Here is a 23,603-nt window from a genome sequence, read left to right as displayed (position 1 = left end):
TATTACTAGTATATTGGCTGTTTATTAGTACTTATAAGCATATTAATGCCTTATTCTGCATGACCATATTCTACATCCCTAATCCAACCTAATACCTAAACTTAACAACTCCCTTACTAACTTTTAATAAGCAGCAATTAGGAATCTATTGAGGCCAAAGTCGTAGTTAGTTAATAGTGAAAACTGTTAACTAACAATTGAAAACTGACACCCTAATCTAAAGTGTGACCAAGTTTTTTTAAATAGGGGTGTTTATTGCAATTTCTTGGGTCCTAGTTTAGTTTATTGCAGCTTTGATTCAGTTCATAAAAATATAGTCATATAGTTATTATGGAGAGATGGTTTTTGGTTCATTGAGAGTGAGTTGTTGTTGGATCACTTAGAATCAGATATGTCTGAATGAACTCCGACATATCGTATTCTAAATCACCCAGGTTCACAACTCAAGAACGATCTCTTGGTTCATTGAAACAGCGAGTTGTTAACCTGGATCATTTAGAATCAGATATGTATGAATTAATTTAAGAACTGCTTGAAACAAAAGTCCAATTCATCAACAAATCATTCAGGTTTTGCAAACCAGTTCAGCTGAATAATTTTATATCAGACTCTAAATGAATCAGTTATTTGTTGACTCAAGAACACCTCAGACCGAATTCAGTCTGATTTCTGAATGAATCATTTAGACTGTTTTCTGAATCAGTGTATTCTGTACAATGGTTCTGGTTCTTGACTAAAGACTGCGGTGATTTAAAAAAAAAAAATCCATTTAAAATAAAATATCTATTATATATAACATTAATACATAATATAAATAACACAAATATTACAATAAAAAAAATGAAAGAAAAACATAAAATGAAAAAAACAAAACAATCTCACTCTATATGAATCAGTGAGTTGACTCCAAGAACTGCTCAGACCGATTCAGTCTAATTTGTGAATTAATAATTCAGACTGGGATTTATGAACCAGTTTAACGGATTCATTTAAAAGACCAGACACAAAAGAATAATTTGCTACGTTCAAAAACAGGCCCCTCCACGCAGTCAAAAGCATAAAATGCAGCTCTTCATCTGAAGATCTGTGAGCAAATCTCTTCCTTTAGACGCAGTCTCAAATAAATATTTATGAGCTAATAACGAAGAGATTAGGGGCTGCTCTGCTCGCTCAGTGTCTGTTCCGGGATTTGGTCTCTGGAATACCGCTTGAAACCTCTTGGGCAGAACCTCTGGCGCCACTAAGGCTCAGTGGACCAGAACAAATCCACAGCACCACAGTCATGCCATTATGTAGCATCCCTAACGCTACGACGTGGGCTCAGGCATTAATTCACCGCCAATGGTGCAGGGCTTCCAATGCCTCGGTAAAGCGGTGTTGGTTAATACTGCTACAGAAAATAACAGCCTTAGTTGACCTATCCTCAATAAAAGAAATCTAAAATCTCTCCTTGCAGCAGGATAGGAGAAGCATGCACATTCCGTGGAGTCCCATTGAGTGCTACTGGCAAGAATTGAAAGTTTTAACTCAACACACAGGGTAAAGTATGCGCCAAACCTCTGAAGTTTGGTAACATTCGTATGTCCTGAGGTCTGACTGGCCTTTGTAATAGGATTATGGCTGAGTTTGGAGGGGGGCATATAGAGGTGGTGGATATAAGACTGCATTCTTTAAAAGACTATTGAAAGCCTGAAGTAAACCTGTAAAAGTAAAGTCCAACTGTGCTCGATGCACCATGCTAAATCACAACAAGGAAGTTACTGAAGTAAAACTAACCTGAAGACATTCTTCAACACTAATCAAGAATGAAAGAAATAGGGGATATGCAGTCAAAAAAAGCAACCTTGTGAGCTCTGTAAAGGTCTTAACAGTATACATCAGTCATACAATGTACTACGTTCATACTTTTAAAGTTAATTTTTGAAAATGAATTAATAAAAGCATTTGACAACTATTTAAAAAGTAACAAAACTTTTTGACGGGTAGAATTTCTGATAAACATTTTCCACTGTATTCTGTACTACTGTGTTTTTAATTAGCTTTAAGACAAACCATGTGCAAATTCATAAGTCAACACTATTGCTGAGTATTTGCTCCTTAAAACTGCAGTGAACCAAAAATACTGGTTGAAATCGCTGGCGTTTCTGACGTCACAAACTACCTTGTAACCTATCACGCAAATTTGCATATTCATAGAACCGCGTATATTAAATGAGACAAGGGCGCAGAGTTACATTCAAGCTATTTTAAGGCATGAAGGAGGAAAAAAACGTTTATGTAATTTTGGTGATCAAAGATTAGGGCTGTCAGTTAAATGCGTTATTAACGGTGTTAATGCAAACCCATTTTAACAGTGTACATTTTTTTATCGTGCGATTAACGGTCTTTTTGGCCTAGCAAAGTTTGTAGTTTTTTTCACATGCTTCTGCGGCATGCGCGGCGCTGCGCTATGAAACCCATTCATTTCAATGGGTTGCACCGCGCAAGGACGTTTTGTTGCTTCGTCGACCAAAGCGCAAGCGGATCTAGCTAGACCGGAAACAAAACAACAGGCACGCCCCACACACTTGTTTGGGCTTGCGAGCCGTTACGTTTTGAGTGGATGACGAGCGCGAGACGCCGAAATGGATGCCAATAAGAATCTGAATGGAAAGTTTACTTTTTAAAAGTTGCCAAATCGTTCCATTGACAACACCAAAGTGATCTGTGTGTTTTGTCGTTGTGAACTGAGCTATCATCACAGCACGTCCAGTCTAAAATACCACTTGAAATACCACTCCGCCCCCTCGTCAATATCAGTACCTCGTCAGTATTTCTTTCACCCTTTTATTGATGGACAGTGTTACATTGTGTGAGAGATTATTTGCTCCAAGTGAGAATGTTAGTGTGAAATTGAACACAGTATATGCCAATGTTGTTTTCAATAAAAAACATTTGCACAAAGCAAGCCGATCCACTTTTCCATGTTGATAAGAGCATTAAAATGAGAAAAATAATGGGACAAAAAGAAATCAAGAGACATTTAGAATAGATAAAAATGTGCGATTAATCGCGAGTTAAGTATGACATTAATGCGATTAATCGCGATTAAATATTTTAATCGTTTGACAGCACTAATTTTAAGGGATACGATTATTGAATACATGGTGACTTTAAATAACGCATTTCATTTTGGTTTAAAATGAAATAAAACTAAACAAATAACACTGGTTCTTGGCCAGAATAAGCTGTTATGCGGACCTTATATCGAAGTTCTGCCTACACAAGACTAATGTTAAACTTATTTAGCTTGAGGAACAAGTGGAACTAAACAATCTTAGACTCATTTCATGCAGCAGTGCACATAAATCCAGAGTGAACGAGCACAAGGGCGAGATCAGAATGAGAGATTTGGAAGCCGTTAACATTGTGCGCCTCGGTGAATGTGAGATCACTTGAAGTCACTGAGGCCATTGTCGGCAGCGCTTTGTTCTGTTTCTACTCAATGTCACATGACGCCAAATAACTGCACCTACGTGCACTAATACCCATATTAGCCACTCATCTCTTTCCAAAGCCTTTTTCCTTCGCCTCCCTCATCCACCTACACCTCATGCCGGTTTAATCCCTGCTTAAACCCATTCTCAATTAGCCAACCTGACCAGCTAATGGATCCAGGGAGAAATAAAAGCGGTTCAGGATGCCAGAGAAAACAAAAGATGTCCCAGTCTGGTTAGATGCAATACAGTGCAACATATCAGCAAACAGCCAATACATTCTTCAAAGTGCTGCATTGTTTTCAGCATTGTATTGTACCAATTTTACACTGTTAAAGAGTATCAAAGACCAAAGCACATAGTAGTTATACTTTGCATTGAAGTAGTGTATAGTATCGTAGTGCATATAGTAAGTAAAACTACAGTAGTGTTAGGCCCTATTTAGTGTATAAAATTGAATAGTGTTAAAAAAAATGGAAGAAATGGTACACTAAATGTAAACATCCTGACTGATACTGATAAACCAATCATTTTCATGGCAACTGATAAATGTTTTTTATTTATTATAATATAGCATTTTTTAAAATCATAGTCGACTACTAGATGAAAGTAATGATGCACTGATCATGATTTCTCATTGACGATTCAAATTCCGATTTTTTTTAAATCAAATTGGCTGATTCTTATACAGGTTGCTGATTTTTTTCTTAGTTCAAGAAAATGTATTTGTTGTTTATTGTCTCTATAACAGGCAAACTGGCTTTAAAGGGATAGTTCACCCCTAAATGAAAATTCTGTCAGTAATTACTCACCCTCATGTTGTTCCAACCCCGTAAGACTTTCGTTCATCTTCGGAACACAAATTAAGATATTTTTGATTAAATCTGAGAGCTGGATCACTCCTCCATAGGCTTCTAAGGGATCGAAACTTGCCGGCCGAGAAAAGTTAAAGACATCGTTAAAATAGTCTGAGTGACTACAGTGGCTCAATCTTAAGTTTATCAAGCAACTAGAATACTTTTTGTGCGCAAAAAAAACAAACAAAAATAACGACTTTATTCAACTATTCATTTCCTTCTCTGTGGGCCTCGAGATAGTTCACGTAGTGTAACTGCGCAACGCTTCTGTGTTGTACGTCACACGTAGGCTCACTATTGGCCGACGCTGGTCGTGTGTGTGATGCGTGTGACGTGTTATTGTGTTCCAAAGATGAACGAAAGTCTTACGGGGTTGGAACAACATGAGGGTGAGTAATTACTGACAGAATTTTCATTTTGGGGTGAACTAACCCTTTAAACTAAATATCTGTAGCCATTTGAAATTAGAGGCAACCACTGCATTATAATCATGAGCAGTTGTTGAATTTGAATTAGATTGTACAATTGCAAGATTTTAAAGGGGTTATATAATGGTACATGCACTTTTACAAGTTGATTGTACTGAAATGTGTGTTTCCCCTGCCTCAAATTAAGCCGTTCGTTTTTGTGACGTCACTAAATCGGACGCCCCTCCCACGATTGATAATTGACAGCAGCGTTTCAACACAGACCCGCCCTGAGCGAGCTGCCATCATAGTCCGTCATTGTTGATACACTGGAGCAGAATGGCAATTTCAAAAACATTTTCATACTGCACTGAACATAAACATACATTGCAACAAATTCTTAGGTATCCTTTAACTAACGTTACTGCTAGAAACATTCCTGGCATGACCTCATGTCAGTGTTTCAGCACTGACAGTTGTACCTAACACTGAGATAACGTTACGCATCACTGACAAGCCTACAAAAAAAAAAGTTTTTCAACATCAATCTTTCAACGAACTAACCTATACATCAGTAAACACATAGCGTCTGTATCTCACTACTCTAAGTTACCCTGCCAGTACATAAGTTACAAAAATAGATCAAAGTGACATTACGTTAACCAACCATTCAGAAACGTCCTGTTCAAGCCTTAATTGTCGAACTTCTTCGGGGCAGTCATCTTGTTCCGGGACCGACTCCAGTTCAAATTGGTATGGTATAACTGTAACAGATGTGTCCTTAGAGACTCCCGCTGCCATTCTAGTTGCAAAATATACCCTCAACTGTTGTCAAGGCAAGACTCCACGTGCGTTGTGTCAAAAACGCCCCAAAGAACAGAGGGTCGGTGTGAGCAAAGCTCATTATCATTTAAAGGCATATGCACTGAAACGGCGTGCTGAAAACAGAGCGGCTTTTGACCAGGTAAAATGAGTGTTTTCTTACAATACTAATGAGAATTTTTAATAAAAGTATATTACAAAGTTTTTATTTAGACACTAAAGATTCATATTAACTTGAACAAAAATGGCATTATATGACCCCTTTAAGCAAAAACAGAATGGTCTTACTTTAGATTTGTGAAATTATGCTAAATTTACTCTCTGACAGTAGGTGGCGCTAATGGAACCGCAGTGGTTTCTTTAATTACCATGGCTGTAAACAAAGCACTTATAAGCACCACAGAAGTTAGAGGAAAAGAAAATGCCACTGAATTTTTCCAGAAGCAGTCAGTTCCCTTCAGAGATATAAACCGCTTCCAATTTATGGCCGGTCAACCAGTGCATCTCTAGATAAAAGAACTCACAGTAGCATCCAGTGCATTTCACATGTAGCCTAGTTGAAATGTGACCATAACGACCTCAGGCCAAAAAAACACCCTCTGAAAGGAGGACATGCAACACAGCACTGAACCTGCCTCAGCTCCAGGCACAATGGCTATCCTCCAGATGTATTGATGGGAACTATTTTAAGGCCACACTCATGTAGACATCCTTTTACTCCTGTGTATGCTTGTTTACATGAAAGTAAAAATCTAAAACAACATGTATGTAGCTTTGCCCGAAATGTGCTGTTGTGTAAAGTCATATTTGATCTTTACATAAAGCCTACAAGAAGTCTAAAAACGTTCATAAACCCCAAATTCTTTTGCTCGGGGTGTAAGAGTCGCGTAAAAACACACCAGTCTTAGCACTTAAGACACCAAAGCTTTCAATCCATTGATCTACAAGGGCTACAGGCAAGAATTATACTCTCTCACATGTTAAATGGAGCTAAATGATAGGTCCATCTAGCTCTGAGCTAGCTGTGTTAGCACTGACGCAAAGATAAAACAAGAATAAAGGAATGACTTCTACCTGTCAGACAGTCCTCATTCCTGATTAGTGTCTGGAAGCAGAGAGGCTGAGTATTTCCCAGGAAGAATCAGACAGATAGGAATTGAAAAGGAGACAAGAGGAAGAGAAAATCTTGAGGACCTGATCCGAAAAATAATCCGAGACACAAAAACCCCGACCACAAATGGTGCATGTTAAAAACAGAATTATTAATTATTAGAACTATAATCAATCTGACCAATAGTTTTTACCAATGTAAAAAAAAACATTTATTATTATTATTATTATTAATGTTACTAGTAGGGCTGTCAAATGATTAATCGTGATTAATCACATCCAAAATAAAAGTTTTTTTTACATAATATATGTGGGTGCACTGTGTATAATTATTTTGTATATATATAAATACACACACATGCATGTATATTTAAGAAAAAAATATTATTTATATATAAATCTATATACAGTATATACATGAAAATATTTCTTAAATATATACAAGCATGTGTGTGTATTTATATATATAAAATAATTATACACAGTGCACCCACATATATTATGTAAAAAAAACTTTTATTTTGATGTAATTAATCACGATTAATCATTTGACAGCCCTAGTTACTAGTAATGTTAGTAATGTTACTATTATTAATAATAATATTATTATTAATAATAATTTGCTATATTTGCTAGTACTACTACTAAGTAGTAGCAAATATATTTATATTATACATTCAAATATATTTCAAACTATATTTGAAAATAATAATATAAAATACTACTACTATTACTACTACTATTATTAATAGCAATATAATAATAATGCTATTTGTTACAAATGGTACATATTTGTATATAGTACTTCTAGTGCTAATAAATTAATATTGATAATTATTATTATTATTAAATATATAACATTAAATATAAATATATAATAAAACATTAGATGCACAAAAAATATTCTAGTCCTAGAAAAATAATATTGGTTAATCTCTAATAATATTTAATTTACAAGTCTGACCGTGATATTTTTTGCATAAATCCAGAACTGTTTGACAAAGAATCAAAACTAGAGGTGGTGGGAGAAAATTTTCATAGTGAAGAGTGAAGCCCTTCAGAATTCAGGGCGAGACAGACACCGTCCCACAAGATGGAACACAAACTCCAGCAAGCTTCATCTAGCGCATGCATATGCATTATGGATGCTGATTTCAGCAGAGCCTAAGAATACGAAGGGCAATCTGAGAGAGGGAACCAGAGGGAGAGGAAAGACTAAAGACAGACAGGGATAGAGAGACTGTGAGAAAGAGAGAGGGAGTAGATGAGAAAGTGCCGAGAGGAAGAAGCACTTCATCTGAGGTGATCGGATCATGATCTGGGAATAGAGTCCAGAGACCTGAGGGAGACAACTGGAAGAAGAGCTCTAAAAGAAGCGATAAGCTCTTTCTCCCGGTCGGCAGTAGATCAATAATGCTTCACTCTCAGGTCTCCAGCAAACACCCGAGTCTGAACGGCTCACCTGTCATCTGGGCCCTTCATTCTTTCAATTATCCTCATGCTGGATTTATATAATTTAAAACCATATGATGGATCATTTCGAACATTTTATAAATTGCTTGACATCTACTTTGGCGTGCCAAGCGGGTGCTGGCAAGGCTTCCACTGACGTCTTGGCACTATTTGGAGGCCATGTGGGAGAAATCATTCTGTACGCCACACGAATTTAGGAGCATGTAGGTGTAGACTAAGATGGTCTGAGAGGGACAGACTACCTACAGGAAATCACACAAAATGGATAGTGGACATGTGCTTGTTACTGTGCTTTTACTTTAAAAGTATTGCTTCTAGAGAGGCATTGCTCTATAACAGGGATATACAGACTAAAAGAAGCCTTCATTTAAAAAGCTCTCTTCCAAACCCTAGTGAGCAGCAAACAAGGCTGTTTCACAAGGTAAGAAGCAACATTATGCATTTTAGGAAACTTCTTTGATCCAAAATTAAAGTATACCTTTGTGAAGAAGGCAATCCACTGGGGAAAAAATGGTGGTGGATATGTTAATAGATTTTACATGCTGACATACATACATACTAATATAACTTTGCTTTCAGATTTATTACTTAAAGCACACTTTAAGTACTTCAATACCACAGCAAAAACTATTAGCCAAACTAATGAAGTTCAAACATTATTAAAGGAAAGTGAACCGACAGTAATAAAATAACAAATACAATAATTACAAGCATATTGTAACGTGCTGGTAAGGATAAGCAACACGCACAAACTAGGAATACTTTTTATGGTCTTTAATAATAAATGCAGGAGATTGTTGGGGGTACACAAGAGATAAACGCATTACACAACAACTGACAGAGGACTGAACTGAAAAGGGAGTATGCAGGGGATAACGAGGAGCTAAATAACATACAGCTAATAATTATAAGTAACCATAGAAACAAACAGGAACATAATCAGAAACCAAGGAAACAAAACTTAACAGAGCAGGGAAACAAAACAGAATATCAAAATAACAGTCCATCATTGCGACGCATAAATTGCAACACAACAAAGTTACAAATAAAGTAAGGTCTAACTGTAGTATTCAGATACAAAAATGTAATAATTAGGCCTAAATGTAAAATAACACCATAGTGTTTCCTGTACTTCAATATTAACAGCTGTGTTTTGTTGTTTGATTAACATTAATGACAGTCTGCAGCAGATATTTGTAGGCTGCTGTCACTTTAAGACCATACCATTAACTATAGACAGCTCAGCCTTCAGGTACATCCTTAATCATTACGGACTGCTTGTGAACATCATTTAACATGATATATCAGTGTAAGCAAATATGACAAAGTGAAAACAGCATCTGAAAGCGTGGTCTTAAAGCACACGCATGCACACATAAGACACAGCACATGGAGCTCAGGTAGAACAGACAGGTGTGAAAGAGAAGTCTGCTGGGGTGACAGTGATGCAGTCCCTGCTGACACCGGGCGCACTCATGCCATAACCTGCCAAGAACAGCTGTCACACCAGGGAGAAGTCACCCACGGAAACAGAAAGAGCACTTCCCATTCAAATAACATCCACAATGCTGTGACATGGCATGTGTCACCGAAAGCTGTAAAATAGAGGAAACTGACTATTTCAGGCTTGATGTTATCCATCTGGATGTGTGAATGTGTGCGTTTAAATCAAGCTGACACCACCTACGCCTTAATTATCGCTTCAAGGCAGAGGAGCTCACATCCCGTTTATTCCATCTACAATGAATTAATGGTGGCAATTAGGGGTTAAACGGATCGTAGTTGATCCGTGATCCGTATACGGACCAGGCCCTACGGTTCGGCACGCATGTGATTCACTGATTAATTACAAGTTTAACCTGCATAGAGCGAAGGTTTATAATCTGCATGCGTTTTGTCTTGCCAGTTTACACATTCAATAGGTCCTATTACGCTTTTTAATTTTTCAAATTTAGTTAGTGTGTAATGTTGCTGTTCTGATCTGCAAGGTTACAAAGCTCGAAGTCCACTCCAAAGGGAGATATTTTATTTAACAGAAAGCAATTTCCCAGAACTACAACGAATTTTAACTCATTTTCAACTCATTAAAATAATGTCGAAGAGACACTGTTTTTTTCCACCCCGTTTCCAAAACTCATTTGTTTGGCCTTCCTAAGGCTGACGAATTTAGAGTGGTTCAAATTAATTTTAAACACTGTTCCTGAACAGTATAACCCCAACGTTTGTCAGTGCGCTGCACATTTTACGGAGAACAGCTTCCAGAAACTAAAGCTTCTCCTGAAATGAATCATTTTCCACTTTGTCAGGACAATCTGTTGTTTGTGGATCACAACTTATGTCTTATTATTTCTAGTTGCGTTTTCTATTAACAGTTCAATTATAAGTTTTATGTTATTTATTGCTACGATGTAAACAAACGGCAAAGCTGTTTGGCTTCACTCGCCTGCTTGCCAACATTAGTGTTGATATAGTTTTTGTAAGCTCTCGTTTTTGCAAGACTGTTCACCGCCCCTAAGGAAAATTAACAATGGTTTTGTGACCGATTACTGTTTGCATTACCAGTTTTCCAACAAGTATCATGATTAGACATTTTAGATTCTAAGTTATACAACATTTAAGAAAATTACACACACAAAAACACTCTGAAGTGTCCTGTGAAATCCGTGCTTGCAAAGTTCGTGCATGAAATCCGTTCTGGGCAATCCTCTTGTTTGTTATATTCTTAAGTCTGAATCAGGCTTGAATTGGTATGAAATTCGCCTTTGGCTAAGCCACACCCTAGAATGTAGATTGACCAATCACAGCGCAGCCAAGAACGAGCTCCCACAGAGGTCCGACACTTTTTCACAGCGCTCCGTTGACTTTAACACAGGCGTCTCATATTTTTGGTCTCGGCAGGCTATTGCCGTCGTAGTTTTATCAAAAATATGGTTAAACGTTGTGCCTGGGGCATTTGTAACACAGATACTCGTTTCCCAGAGAGGTTGGAGGGGTGCGCGTTTTTTTCCCTTCCCAAAACTGAAGACAAATCTGGACAAGTGTCGTCTAGCACACGCTGCTAATAAATACAACATTATACTCGCGTAGTCCGTTTGCTTTGTAATAACGATTATAGAAGTGAATAGAGACCTACCCAGCTTTGCATGAACAGTGTTGCTCCTTGATATTGTTAGTCCCAGCCTCCGTCTCGATTAGTAGGATATGCGGTGGTTCATTTTTTGACTGTGACCGGTATGCTTTTGCCTCTATTTGGATGCCTTGTTGTTCCTTGCGTTTCACCTGTATGTTATGAATATAGCCTTCGAACATATATTGCAGCCCATTTTGCCTACTTCTATCGGACACTTTATTTGCTGCTTTATAAAAGTTTGATAAAATTTCAGCAGGAAGAGCCGTCACAGCATAAGCCATGTTGATACCAGAGCCCAGATGAAGTTTGTTTGTCGGACGTAGCAACAGTAACTAAGGGGGGCGGGGCTTAGCCAAAGGCGAATTGAATTGACGCCATCCTTAATATTTATTAATACTTAATATTTAATATTTACATCTGAGTACTACAGCTTGTGGTTATTATGGTAAAGGGCGTGACATTTCCAGAATGCGCTAAGAGCTGCCAATAACAACACACTGGGCAAGCTAACCAATCAGCACACATTTCGTATATCGGAAGGAGGGACTTCACTAAAACAGGAAACAAACGATGTGTTCGGGCCGGACTGAGGAGAGAGATGCTGTAATAAATGTAAAAACACAAAGAGAGGTGCATTTCAGATGGCGCGCAAACTCCCAATTTATTGCTCTTTTATGTCTCCTCGCACTTGGATGGACATTGGACACATATACAAACATATGTAAAAATACCGTAAACAGCTGAGAAAGAAATCAAATGTGTATCATTATATTGGATCCATGCATTAGGTCTTAAAGTGACCGCAGCTCTCTGCTGTTGTCAATGTGAATCAAACAACATAACACCGCTTTAACAAAGATTAATCTATATTAAATTTATAAAGTGAACACTAGTTTTTACCTACATTTATAGTTTTATATTTTACATTTAATTATTACATTTCTGTACTACAGTTAGTGAAGACCTTACATTATTTGTATCTTTATTACTATTTATCTACATGTATGCTTGTAATGAGTTCTAATTTTTTTACTGACTGTTCACTTGCCTTTAATAATGTTTGAACTTTATTAGTTAGGCAGGCAGTCTTTGCTGTGGTATCAGAGTACTTAAAGTTGTGCATTAAGTAATAAATGGAAAGCAAAGTTGCCCCCAGAACATTTTATTCTTGCTGATCCGACCTGTGAGTTTTGTGATCCGTTCAACCACTAGCCGATGTGATTACGGGCCACCCGCGTGATGCCACACAGCTCGCCTAAAGGATGCCCATGAGAACCTGTTATACAGGCTTACAACTATCCATACAGTATCAGGAAACTTCATTGGAAAGTGCTGTTCTCATTTAATGGTTTCGTATTTCATAGCGTCAACAGAGTGAGAGCTGACGTTAACACTGGGTGCACGTAAATGTAGCACTCCCTCTGCTGATTTAACTCTGCAAGTTTTGTGTAACTTGACAATTTGTAACTTGGGCAACATTTTGGAAATCGAGAAAGATGACGGCTGCTGCAGCTAAAGGTGCTTGCGTGCCAGAGGAGGAAATAGTCGGGAGGTTTGGCGCACATCCACTCCTGACCCAGCGTCATTCGAGCAAGGAAACGGTGATTCAATGGAAATTCAGTGGATTTTATGAAATTCAAACTAAGTCTTCTCATAGATCAATGCCTGAGACTGTAACTCGATACTTTCCCAAAGGATCTCCGGAGAGTGACAAAGGGCTTTCTGCAGATTGTGTATCCAGAAGTACAGGCGGCAACTTTCTGCTTGGGTGTCACATTGAGGAAAAGTAGGAGAAAACAACAGACAGGAAAGTGAACAGCCTACCAGATGGGTGTGTTTATGATGAGATCTAACAAGTATGACAGACTGCATCTGTGATCGCGAGCTCATGCTCGCTGCCAATAACTGCTGAAAAGTGCCAGAGTTTCTAGAAGTTGGCATCACTTTTGGAGATATTTATAGAGGTGGATTAGGATGAGATAATCTGTCTATGTGCTTTAAAATAAGTCCAAATTCTGCCAGAAAGGACAAATGATGCACAATACATCAAGATCGTGAGTGACTATATCGGTATTGGTCATTATTAGCATTTTATCAAATTATCAACATCAGATAAATTAGGAACATCTTCATCCTGTTTTTGAACATCTTCATCCTGGTCAAAAGTTTTCACCCCCAGCTCTAATTCATCTTGTTTCCTTCTTGTGCATCAGTGAATGTTTTCACCATTTGTAATAGTTGTGTAACTGAGTCCCTCAGTTGTCCTCAGTGTGAAAAAATGGATCTCAAAAATCACAGTCACTACTGAAAAGGGATCAAATATGCAAAAAGATGCTGGAAACCCAACGAATTTACGGGACCTGGAGGATTTTTCTGAAGGACATTGGGCAGTTTTAACCAGAAACTCATTAACAACTATCACAAAACAACAAAAAAACAGCAGTGGATCATCCAGATAATGACACACAGTATTAAGAATCAAGTGTGCAAACTTTGGAGCGGGGTCATTTTTATAAATTCAACTTCTATTTTGTCTTGTGGACTATATGCAAACATCGTTTAATGTAAAATATCTTATTCAGGGAAGTACTAAATGAAAATAAAAAAACGCATGCATTTTGTATGATCCGCTAATTTTGTTAAAGTCCCCCTGTAGTCAATTTTATCCCTTGAAAAAACTCATCTTTGATCACCAAAATTACATTTAAAACGTTTTTTCCTTGAAAACAAATTCATCATGCCTTAAAATAGCTTGAATGTAACTACACCCTTGCCTGATTTAGTATACGCGATTCTATGAATATGTAAATTAGCCCCGCCTCCACTCACTCACACCAGCTCAGAGATCCACTGGTTGATGATCAAACATTGACGTGATTGGTTACAAGGTCATTTGTGACGTCAGAAACGCCAGCGATTTCAAACCGCGTTTTTTGAGACCGTCTTTGGTTCACTGCAGTTTTAAAGAGAAAATACTCAACAATGGTGTTGACTCATGAATTTGCACATGGTTTGTCTTAAAGCATGTTAAAAACACCCGGCACATATACATAAGAATCATTTAAATTGAGAATAATGGTCACTCCCATTCTGGATATTTATCTATTCTGGATATTTTTGCAGATATTTTAAGTCACAAAATCATAATAAAATCAATTATTATCCATCATCCCCAGTAAAAAAAAAAATAACACCCTTTCCAATTTACAATAAAAGAAAAGACAAGGAAATCCAAATGTATTCTAACTCCTTCCCTGAGGGTTATACAACACAAAGAGCAAGATAGTTTATGATCGCATTACATTCATATGAGTCCAGGTATGAGTCTGGGTGGTTTTCACCCACTATATTTCATACCCACTATATTTCATGTCTCTATATCAGAAACACATGGTTCATAAAGGGGTTCCTTGTTTGATGGAGTCTTAGTGAAATGGACTATCCTGGGCTCATGGATCAATACGACTTTAATCTCTGCTGGACGGGGCCACCGAGAGGCTGAGTATGGAGAATAAGGGCAGGGCTGGTGTAAATCTCTCCAGCCTGTCAGTGCAGCACTAGGTCCAAGATGAAATTCAGAAACCTCAAGAGCTCCACCACAAACCTCATCAGTACATCCCTGAGAGTTGTGTGACAGCTGTGTGTGTATTCCTTCGATAATGCATGCACATAACATATATAAGCCATTACAAACATACTAAATGCTAATCGGGGAATCCATAAAGCGTGATATTTGTAGCATGTGAATCTAAAACTCAAGCTAAAAGGTCAGGGAAATGGGAAGTTTTGCCATAAACCAAATGTCATGAGCAGTCTTATCACCATACACAGTCTGAGAAGTACTGCGAAAGGTGAGAGAGAAAGAAATAGCGAAAGAGGGTGAGGCTTGAAAAACTCACAATGAATAGAGAATAAAGAGTCATGCAATTACAAAAGATCCATTCTACTGAGGGGACATTTTGCATCCTCAGATCATTGTACTTGCCAGGAACTGGTAAATCAGATAAATGATTCAGACAAGAGCTCACCCCACTTGTTTAAAGAGAAGGTACAAGGAAAATGCCACAGGGCCACATTGATTATAAGAAAGCACTGAAACAAGCAGAGCCCTTCAAAACAGGTCATGAAGACAAAAGGCCAGCACGAAGACTCGCTGAATACTGCATCGCAAGTCTCACGACAGAAAATAAATGTTCAGAAAAACAATATAATGAAGGCCAAACAATATATGCTAAAGCTCTTTATATTTCTTATTTCTTGCAGATATTTTTATACTAGCGGAACCATGTTACATGGTTGAAAGCATTGAAGTTCAGTTCAATCCTAAAATGTTAAATTGTGGGCAAACCGTGCACTAAAAAAAGATTAAATCCATTGATTATGCTATAATTTTCATTTATAACAGTTAACATTTCATTTGTTAACAATGAAGTTACATCCAAATTAGTCTGAAAATGTTCAAAGGGTTGCACACTTTCACATTCCTTGTAAAGTGAGGAAGAACGGAAGTCTCTAAGCATCTTTTGAAATCTTTTGAGTTTAACCTTTTTTTCAGCAGCCAGTTGCTTCTTAACATCCTAAATCACCACTGAGCATTCTATTGAACATGACTGGTTTCCAACCTCGACAACCTTAATTAGCTGCGTCCATTGAGGAAATCTTGCCACAAAAACATGCTCCGTGCAATTATGTCCTCATCTCTCAGAGTGGATCTTTCAGGAGCTGAGAGGGTCTCTTGAGTGACTGGCTAGCTTTTCTAATGACAGAAAAAACAAATATCACCTGAAAAAGCAAAGTTGGCCAGAACAGCAGAAGGTACTCTCATGGCAAGAAGCCCTGCACTAAGAAGGCCTAACCATACCAAACACTGTTCCTCTAGAACCATGAGTTTAAGACAGGCAAGAAGAATACATTCAGAGAGAATAAAATCAGAGGTAAATGTAGTTATAGAGGGCTTTCACACTGGGCACATTTGCTGCAGTCCGATTGTTTCCGGTAAAAAAAAAAAAACCTCTTTTTTTAAGGGATAATCACAATTTTTCTTCCATGTTTTAATTTTAAGAGTATAAAGCTACAAAAAAGTTGTTTAATTTCATGATTAAAATATTAAATGAATGTTTTATGCCTACATTTGATTGCCAGAAAATTTTAAATACTCAAGACAACATTTCTGAAAAAAAAAACATTAAAAAAATAATAATATTTGTTTTTTTAATTCAATTAATTAGACAGGCTTTTTGATTATTAAAATTTAATGAAACCATTCAAATGGAATCCAGAAAACACAGAATTTGGTACAAATGTTATAAAAAAAGATTATGGGAAAAAATAAAACAGATTAGATAGAACAGATAGGCCCTACACTATTGTAATAAAACGTTATGAATTCTTTGTGCTTTATTGCCCGTGTTTCAGAGCGCTGTAATGGAAAGAGCGCATCCACAACATGAGCAACACTGACTTTCTGGCCAGCACGTTACTTATTCCAAGTGCATTTGCATCCTTTTATGCAGATAATGCAAGTTGTGATGTTATGCTTATTTTGTGTATCTAGTGTTGTCACGATACTGGAATTTCCAACTTTAGATACAAAACCATGAAAAATTTCGATATTTGATACCAATTTGGATACCACGGGGAAAACTGCCATACACTGTCATAAAGATAATTTGTTATCTCAAAATGTTTTGATAAATTGGGTAATTTTGTAGAAATATTTTATAAACTGCACAGGGAGGCATCGTTTGAATCATTAAACTACAACAAACAGACACGTAAACAGTAATAAAATAAGAACAAATTAACAAATTGCAAACTATTACTATTAAAACTATACTCGAATACTCGTTTTTGAGACCTGAAATGAAAAATGTAAAAAACATGCCCATCCCTAACAATTACAGCTTTGGTGAGCATAAGTAAATTGCGTTAGACTTAGCAAGTCGAATGGAAATATGCTCCTATCTATCAATTAACAACATTTGCAGAAAATATTTTGTAACCTGGGTGGATATAATTCAAAAAGGCATCGCTGAGACGCCCTTTAGTCTCAATCATTGTTTACCATCACCTGTGAAATTACTAGGCTTAAAAATAAAGTATATTCACCACCCACACACTGTAAACACCTGCAATCCTCTGATACGAGGTGCTGCTCAACAGACACTAAACAAAGTTAAGGCAAAAAGCTTCCTGAAAATGAAAATGAAAAAAGCGTAGCCTCAGGCATTACTGCTTGTAAGGAGGAGAACAAATCATAGTGTGCATTGTCGGGGTGAATTCAAAAATGCTGCACCTGGGTAGGTTGGATTTAACATGGGAGAATCTAACCAGGCAGAGATCTTTCTCTAGCAAAATTCGCCAATCTTAAGGGCAAGCCGAGGCTTCTAAGTGCCTTCCTGTACTGGAGTCTATGATGATCTATTTCACTGTCATTTTCACATCTAACCACCAGTCTCAGATCCTCTTGCAGCCAAATTTCCATCAGGGGCCCCTTGAAATTGGAACTGTTTTTTGAAATCCATAGATAAATCAGTGAGGAATGGAGCAGCCTTCCAGAAACAACAAAAGGAAAAGCCAGCACCGGTTCGCTCTGTTGTCGTACGATCGTTTCCCATCAGATGTTGACTCTGAGCAGCTCTGCCGTTTGAAGAAGAGGAGGAGAGAGCCCTCTGGCAGTCCTCCTTTCCCAAAACCCCCTCCCCTCTCCGGCTCGCAGCTCTTATATATGACAGGCGAGTCCAAAGAAAACATTTCTCGACAAGAGACGGACTGCCTCTGATGCCGGGGAATGAGCGCTCTCAGCTGTTGCATTCAAAACCTTCTCCGACACATTCCCTCATTATCTCGGTGGCGCTTAACACTGAAAGGAAAAATAAAAGGCCCTCTGAGCTTCTCCTGCAGATGGAAGAGCAGGGTGGAAAAAAAGCTACGCAATTTCCTTAATTACAAAGGAAATCAAATTCTGGTCACCAGGGTCCTCGCCGCCTCCTGTTTTACAGGTACTCTGCAATTAAATGAGGTCAAAGAATTTGGATGTCAGGTTGATTCTGATTAATGAATCTGTTTGATGCGTAATATCTGGGTGCCCACGATCTCCCGCCTACACCTGGGCACCAGGGCGGTCTCATTGAAGTTCAGACATGTTGTATTATCTCATAATCAGTGGGGAAATCCCTATAAAACTTCATCCCCACTTTCATAACTTTACCATAACAAGCTTTTTTGCCTGATGACTCACTCAGTTGCTTCAGTGGATACCACCTTGATGCGCATGTCATGCTCTGTAATACAAGAAACAGTTGAAGTAAACTATAACTAAGCTCGAGGACTGACAGTCCAGCAAACCTGAGGAAGCCAATTAGGCACTGTGGCAGGACAGAAACTCATCTTTTCCAAACATGGTTGACATCATATTGAAAAGCACTTCAAATTCAAGATCTTGTGTACAAGTCAAGATTTACCAATCTAAGTGGCAGACCGATATCAGCCAAGCCTAATTATCCGGCCTACACTTTGCCAATGACCACAAGTGGTTATTTTGATCAAATGTCGTGTAAAATTAACAAGGATGCAACTCTATTGAAATTTTGGCTAACACTTAGAATAATTCATTAGATTTTGAAGCTGATAGATATGAATCTACATTTGTGTGGGTTGAAAGGAAAACAAAACTCATAAATAAATACAGTCCAGATGTATGACTCAAATAATACACCAGACATAATTATTTTAATTAATTCCAGTTAATTTATGATTTCAAAATGATTTATTACTTTTAAAAACAAGTGCCGAAATCTTTCTTATCCTTCAATCACTTAAATGTAGTCACCTTTAAAATAATTGGAATAAAGAAACTTTCTTTTGAAAAGTTAAATGGAAAATATAACTTTCACAAATGTCATGGAAGAAAAATTACAGGCTCTGAGTAAACAATTCACTTATTTGTGGCTAATTATAGGCTAACTGGAAATAATGGGGTATGATAACTTGGCTATCATAATAATAAGCTCGGCCTATTTTACTTATCAGTCTGATAACGATAACATAAGTTGCATTCAGCACCCAATACATCGCTAAGAAAAAATGTTCACTTTAATTTCAGAAAATCTAATTCTCAATGTCGTTATCAATATTGGCCAATGAAAGACTCATATCTGTCAAATCCTACTAATCCAACACAACACACACTGTGCAATAAATAGAAAATTATGCTGAGTTATATTAACAGATATGACCTGGCTTTAACAGATTATTCAAAATGTCCATACCATAGAATAAAACTGTGGCACCACTAGGGGTGGAACGGTACATGTATTCGTATTGAACCGAAACGGTACGGGCGTCACGGTTCGGTGCACGAATTTGCACGGAGAATACACGGTACAAATAAAAAAAAAACTCTTAAATAGCGATCAATCTCGCTCTATTCGCTTTTGGTGTGACTGTGAACGCAGCAATGAACAGGCTGCGATCAAGATTGCAATGCTGGAGTGTGTGTGTGTGTGTGTGCGCGAGAGAGGGAGAAAGAGAGAGAGGCGCGGGCGCGAATCGCGCGATCGAACAGTGTGTGTGTGTGTGTGTGTGTGTGTGTGTGTGAGAGGCACGGGCGATGAACAGTGGAAACATAAAAACATACTCCGTCATTTTTTTCATACAGGACATCATTAAAACTGCAAATTGTTTACTTATATTTGTGTACACTCGCAATAAAACACAACATTGTGCTTTTGTCACACTCTAAACTCTTGTCAAACTGTAACCTACTGTTAACAAAAGTTTTTAATGGTAGTATTATTTTATACGGAAATCAATTATTTATAATTCAGATGAGAATAAAGTTAGGGTTAATTAAAATGAAGGAAAACAAATATCTTGATCTGAAATAGCAAATTAATTTTAAATTCATTCAGGTACAATTACCAAACATATCTCAAGGTCTTTTCGTCTTTTTAATAATTTCATTTATAAACGAATTATATAAAACTACTGTCAGTGCACTACAAATAAACTGGTTCTATGCCTTTATTAATAAAACTTATTTAAAAAATACAAGGCTTAAGACATTTATAAAAATGCCTTCTGCATTTTTGTTTTGCTTTTCACTCCATTCTACCGAAATCATACCGAACCGTGACGTCTGAACCGAGGTATGAACCGAACCGTGACTTCTGTGTACCGTTCCACCCCTAGGCACCACCCAACAAAGAGCACTGCATGTCAAACCTCCTGAGACTCCATCACTAGGCAGCTAATGTGAAGCTGCCCCATTCTGTCTCAGCTTTAGTATAATTATCTTCATGTGCTTTAATTATTTCCCTATTCCTCCTAATGATGTGCTTCATTCCCCTTATTATGAGAGACATTCGCTTGTGTCAGTTCCAGCATAGCGACACAGTTTGGATTGCAACAGCATCTATGATTATGAACAGGAGAACTAAAAGAAAATATATACTTGAAAGGTGAAATCAATTGGAGGTCACCGTCAGCCATGCAATCATTGTGCTATTCATAAATGCATTAAGAACAATAATCTAAACCTTACTTAACCTCAATGCTGATTCCAGTGCATTTCCAATCATCAAAGAAACCTCACCAAGCATTACCATTGATTTTTTTTTAAATGTTGAAGGATTTTGTGCTTTTATGCATTTGTACGAAGTACTACGAACCATTTGATTATTTTTTTAATTAGCCTACAACATCAGTGCTTATAAAGTTCATCCATTCATTACTATAAAACTCAAAATAATGATGCACAGCTCACTAAAGGAAAGCATGCAGCATTGCAGCTTGATAGGGAGGGTGTGAAAAGCTATAAATGAGAACTTGGTTACAATGCCTGTATTCATCTCACATCAGGTCACTCGTCGCTACCTTCTGTCAACCAGGCCATGGGAAAACAAGAGGAAAAAAAAACAATGGCGGAAACAGCAGCCAAACACAATAAGAGAGTGGATTACACTGTGTAAATCAGGCCAAAAACCAACAGAAACTAGGATTAGACTGCAGCTGAAGAGCAGAGGGGAATGCACAGACCGCAGCAGTAGTCACAGAACCCTACAGCTACTTGACAGCTTGCTAAATGGAAGCCATTTAGTTAACTGAAAATCAATAGCTTCCTCAAATGGATCATGATTGTTTGTCAAGTTTCTTGGCCGAATCATGCGACATGTTTCCTACAGCCTGGCTCAGAGGGAGTGGTCCATTATGAGCAATCACACACGGCACCCTTCAGTTCTCCTGGACCTGCTCTCTGTCTGTCTTCATACAGCCCACTTACAGCGTGGAGGAGGAAGCGGATCATAATATCTGTGCGTGTGCGGATCAGGTTATGCCTACGAGGATAGCAAAATCTGAAATCGAAACAACCAACACTCCTCGTGAAGAAAATAGCTTAGGTACATAACAAAAGTACTAAGTAATTTAAAAAAATAAATGTACATGTAAAAATGCAAAAGGGTTTGCTGGTTTTCCGAGACTGGTCAGGGTGATCTGTTGACTGGGAGACCAGCTTAAACCAGTTAAAACCAGCAAACTACCAGCAGCTGATGTTTTTTCAGGAGGGAAAAAACACCATTGGATGACGAAAGATGACTCATTTAAATGTGCACAATTTGCATTTGTATTTTCTTAATTCAAATGTGAATGTACTCCCATCATCTAACTTACACATTACCTAGCAAATCAATCAATCAGCCTAAACTGGTTTGCTGATTTAAGGTGGTCTCTCCAGGCCTGGTCAGTAGGCTGGGTTTTATCACACACAGCTAAACCAGCCAGGTGAACGCCAGCTTGGTCAGATATAGACTAGATGAGACCAGAAAACAATCTGAGGCTCGTTTATGGCTATTTGTTCATTCATCTCTTATACAGTAAAAACAGAAGAAGGGAGGCAAACTTAGATGGACTTTAAAAAGACAGATTTGTTATTTAAATGATCAACAAACCCATTTTGGACATGAGATAATAGGCTCTTGGACGCTGTGGGCGCTTCAGTGCGTGAACAACTCATAAACAAGCCGCGATAATTCATAAGCATAACCAGATCATATGCGAGAGCTTTTTTATCAGCAATAAAGAGCGCAGTGAAGTGAATCAAGGATTCAGTTAACTTACATGGCTGTACTTCACAAAACTCTCCAAATATACTTCACTGTAAAATACTTAGTCCTACTAAAAGCAGGGGGAAAGGCGTGTATAATGATTATGTCGTGGTAAAAAAAAAAAAAAAAAAAATACTTTTAAGCAAACCGAACGTGTTAACTCAGTTAAAACAAAAATAACTTATGCTGCTGGTTAATTCACTTTAAAATACAATGCACTGTCAATCATTCTGACGTGGATTCGATCCAAAACAAAATCCACTTCACTGCTTTTATAACACGTCTGGTGCATCCACAGATGATTCGTTAATTCAACCACTGATTTCAAGCATCGCAGATGAGACTACGTTCCACTTGTTTACATTATAACGAACAACTTGAATGAAAAATACACTATAACAATAATTCAAAGACCCACACTATGAACCACGTCAATCATAACTTCTGAGGGAATGTTTAAACGGGCGTCGTAGCCTAGCAAACAACAGCCTGAAACAGTTATTTTTTTTAGCTTTTGATGGCACCTTCAATGCTTTTATGACAACCGAGACGAAAGCTCTCCATTATTAGAAAAGTTCGACTCATAAGTGCAACTCAGTCTCCTTTTGCTGTCAGGACAACAAGCTTATGCTTCCCATATCCTCAAAACACACACAAGTTTGAAAGTGCGCAGTCCCTGTAACTCCAGATAAACGGGACTTTACCTGTTGGTCCCTCTACGCTGTCGGCGTGAATCTGAACAGCCAGGATCAAGAGAAATGCGCAGGTATTCATTTTCTGTTGTTAGTCCAGTTGGGAAAACAAGCCGAAATCATTTCAGTGGCTCCAGTAGTTTGGATGGTGAAGTTGTGGACTCACTCCCGTTCATCGATTCCCGAAATCCAGCCGAAGCTCAGTTCAGAGTCGCGCGAAGTGATACGGGGGCAGTGCGATCTGTTCGAACTGACGTCAGGATAAACAGTTCGAAGCGATGTTTCTTTCTCTCCGAGCGCACTTTCTGGCGCTCGAGTGTGCGTAGTGATCTTGAAAGTGTGCGAACGACGCCCCCATGCGGGCCTTTAGAGAAGTTTAGCTCGAATCATCTTGGTGTTCATTATGATTCATCGTAATCTCTTTGACCTGGCTACTGAAGACAAGGAGCGTCTATAACAGGGAAATTAATGATTTATATTGGTTAATAAAATGAGAGGAAAAAGTGTATGCATTCTTGTATTCTCTAAAAC

At 37.9% G+C, this 23,603-nt stretch overlaps 1 protein-coding gene across 14 annotated transcripts in view; it reads right to left on the bottom strand.

Moving 5' to 3' along the window:
• ptprub (protein tyrosine phosphatase receptor type Ub) overlaps positions 1-23,377 on the bottom strand; it is a 258,109-nt gene extending 234,732 nt beyond the window's left edge. For 9 of the 14 annotated variants that reach the window (XM_056270906.1, XM_056270913.1, XM_056270912.1 and 6 more), the window contains exon 1: positions 23,085-23,376. In XM_056270906.1, the coding sequence (XP_056126881.1) occupies positions 23,085-23,154 (70 nt within the window). In that variant the 5' untranslated portion in view covers positions 23,155-23,376. Of the gene's footprint in view, positions 1-23,084 lie in introns of all 14 variants that reach the window. The other 5 variants (XM_056270916.1, XM_056270909.1, XM_056270910.1 and 2 more) reach the window with 1 other exon arrangement.
• Between the last annotated feature and the right edge of the window lie 226 nt (positions 23,378-23,603).

This window comes from Rhinichthys klamathensis, unplaced genomic scaffold (assembly GCF_029890125.1).
Source record: "Rhinichthys klamathensis goyatoka isolate OS25496 unplaced genomic scaffold, OSU_Roscu_1.1 h1tg000309l_1, whole genome shotgun sequence".
Classification (NCBI taxonomy): domain Eukaryota; kingdom Metazoa; phylum Chordata; class Actinopteri; order Cypriniformes; family Leuciscidae; genus Rhinichthys; species Rhinichthys klamathensis.
Note: the sequence above shows the minus strand (reverse complement) of the source record. Positions and strands in the feature narration are given on the sequence as shown.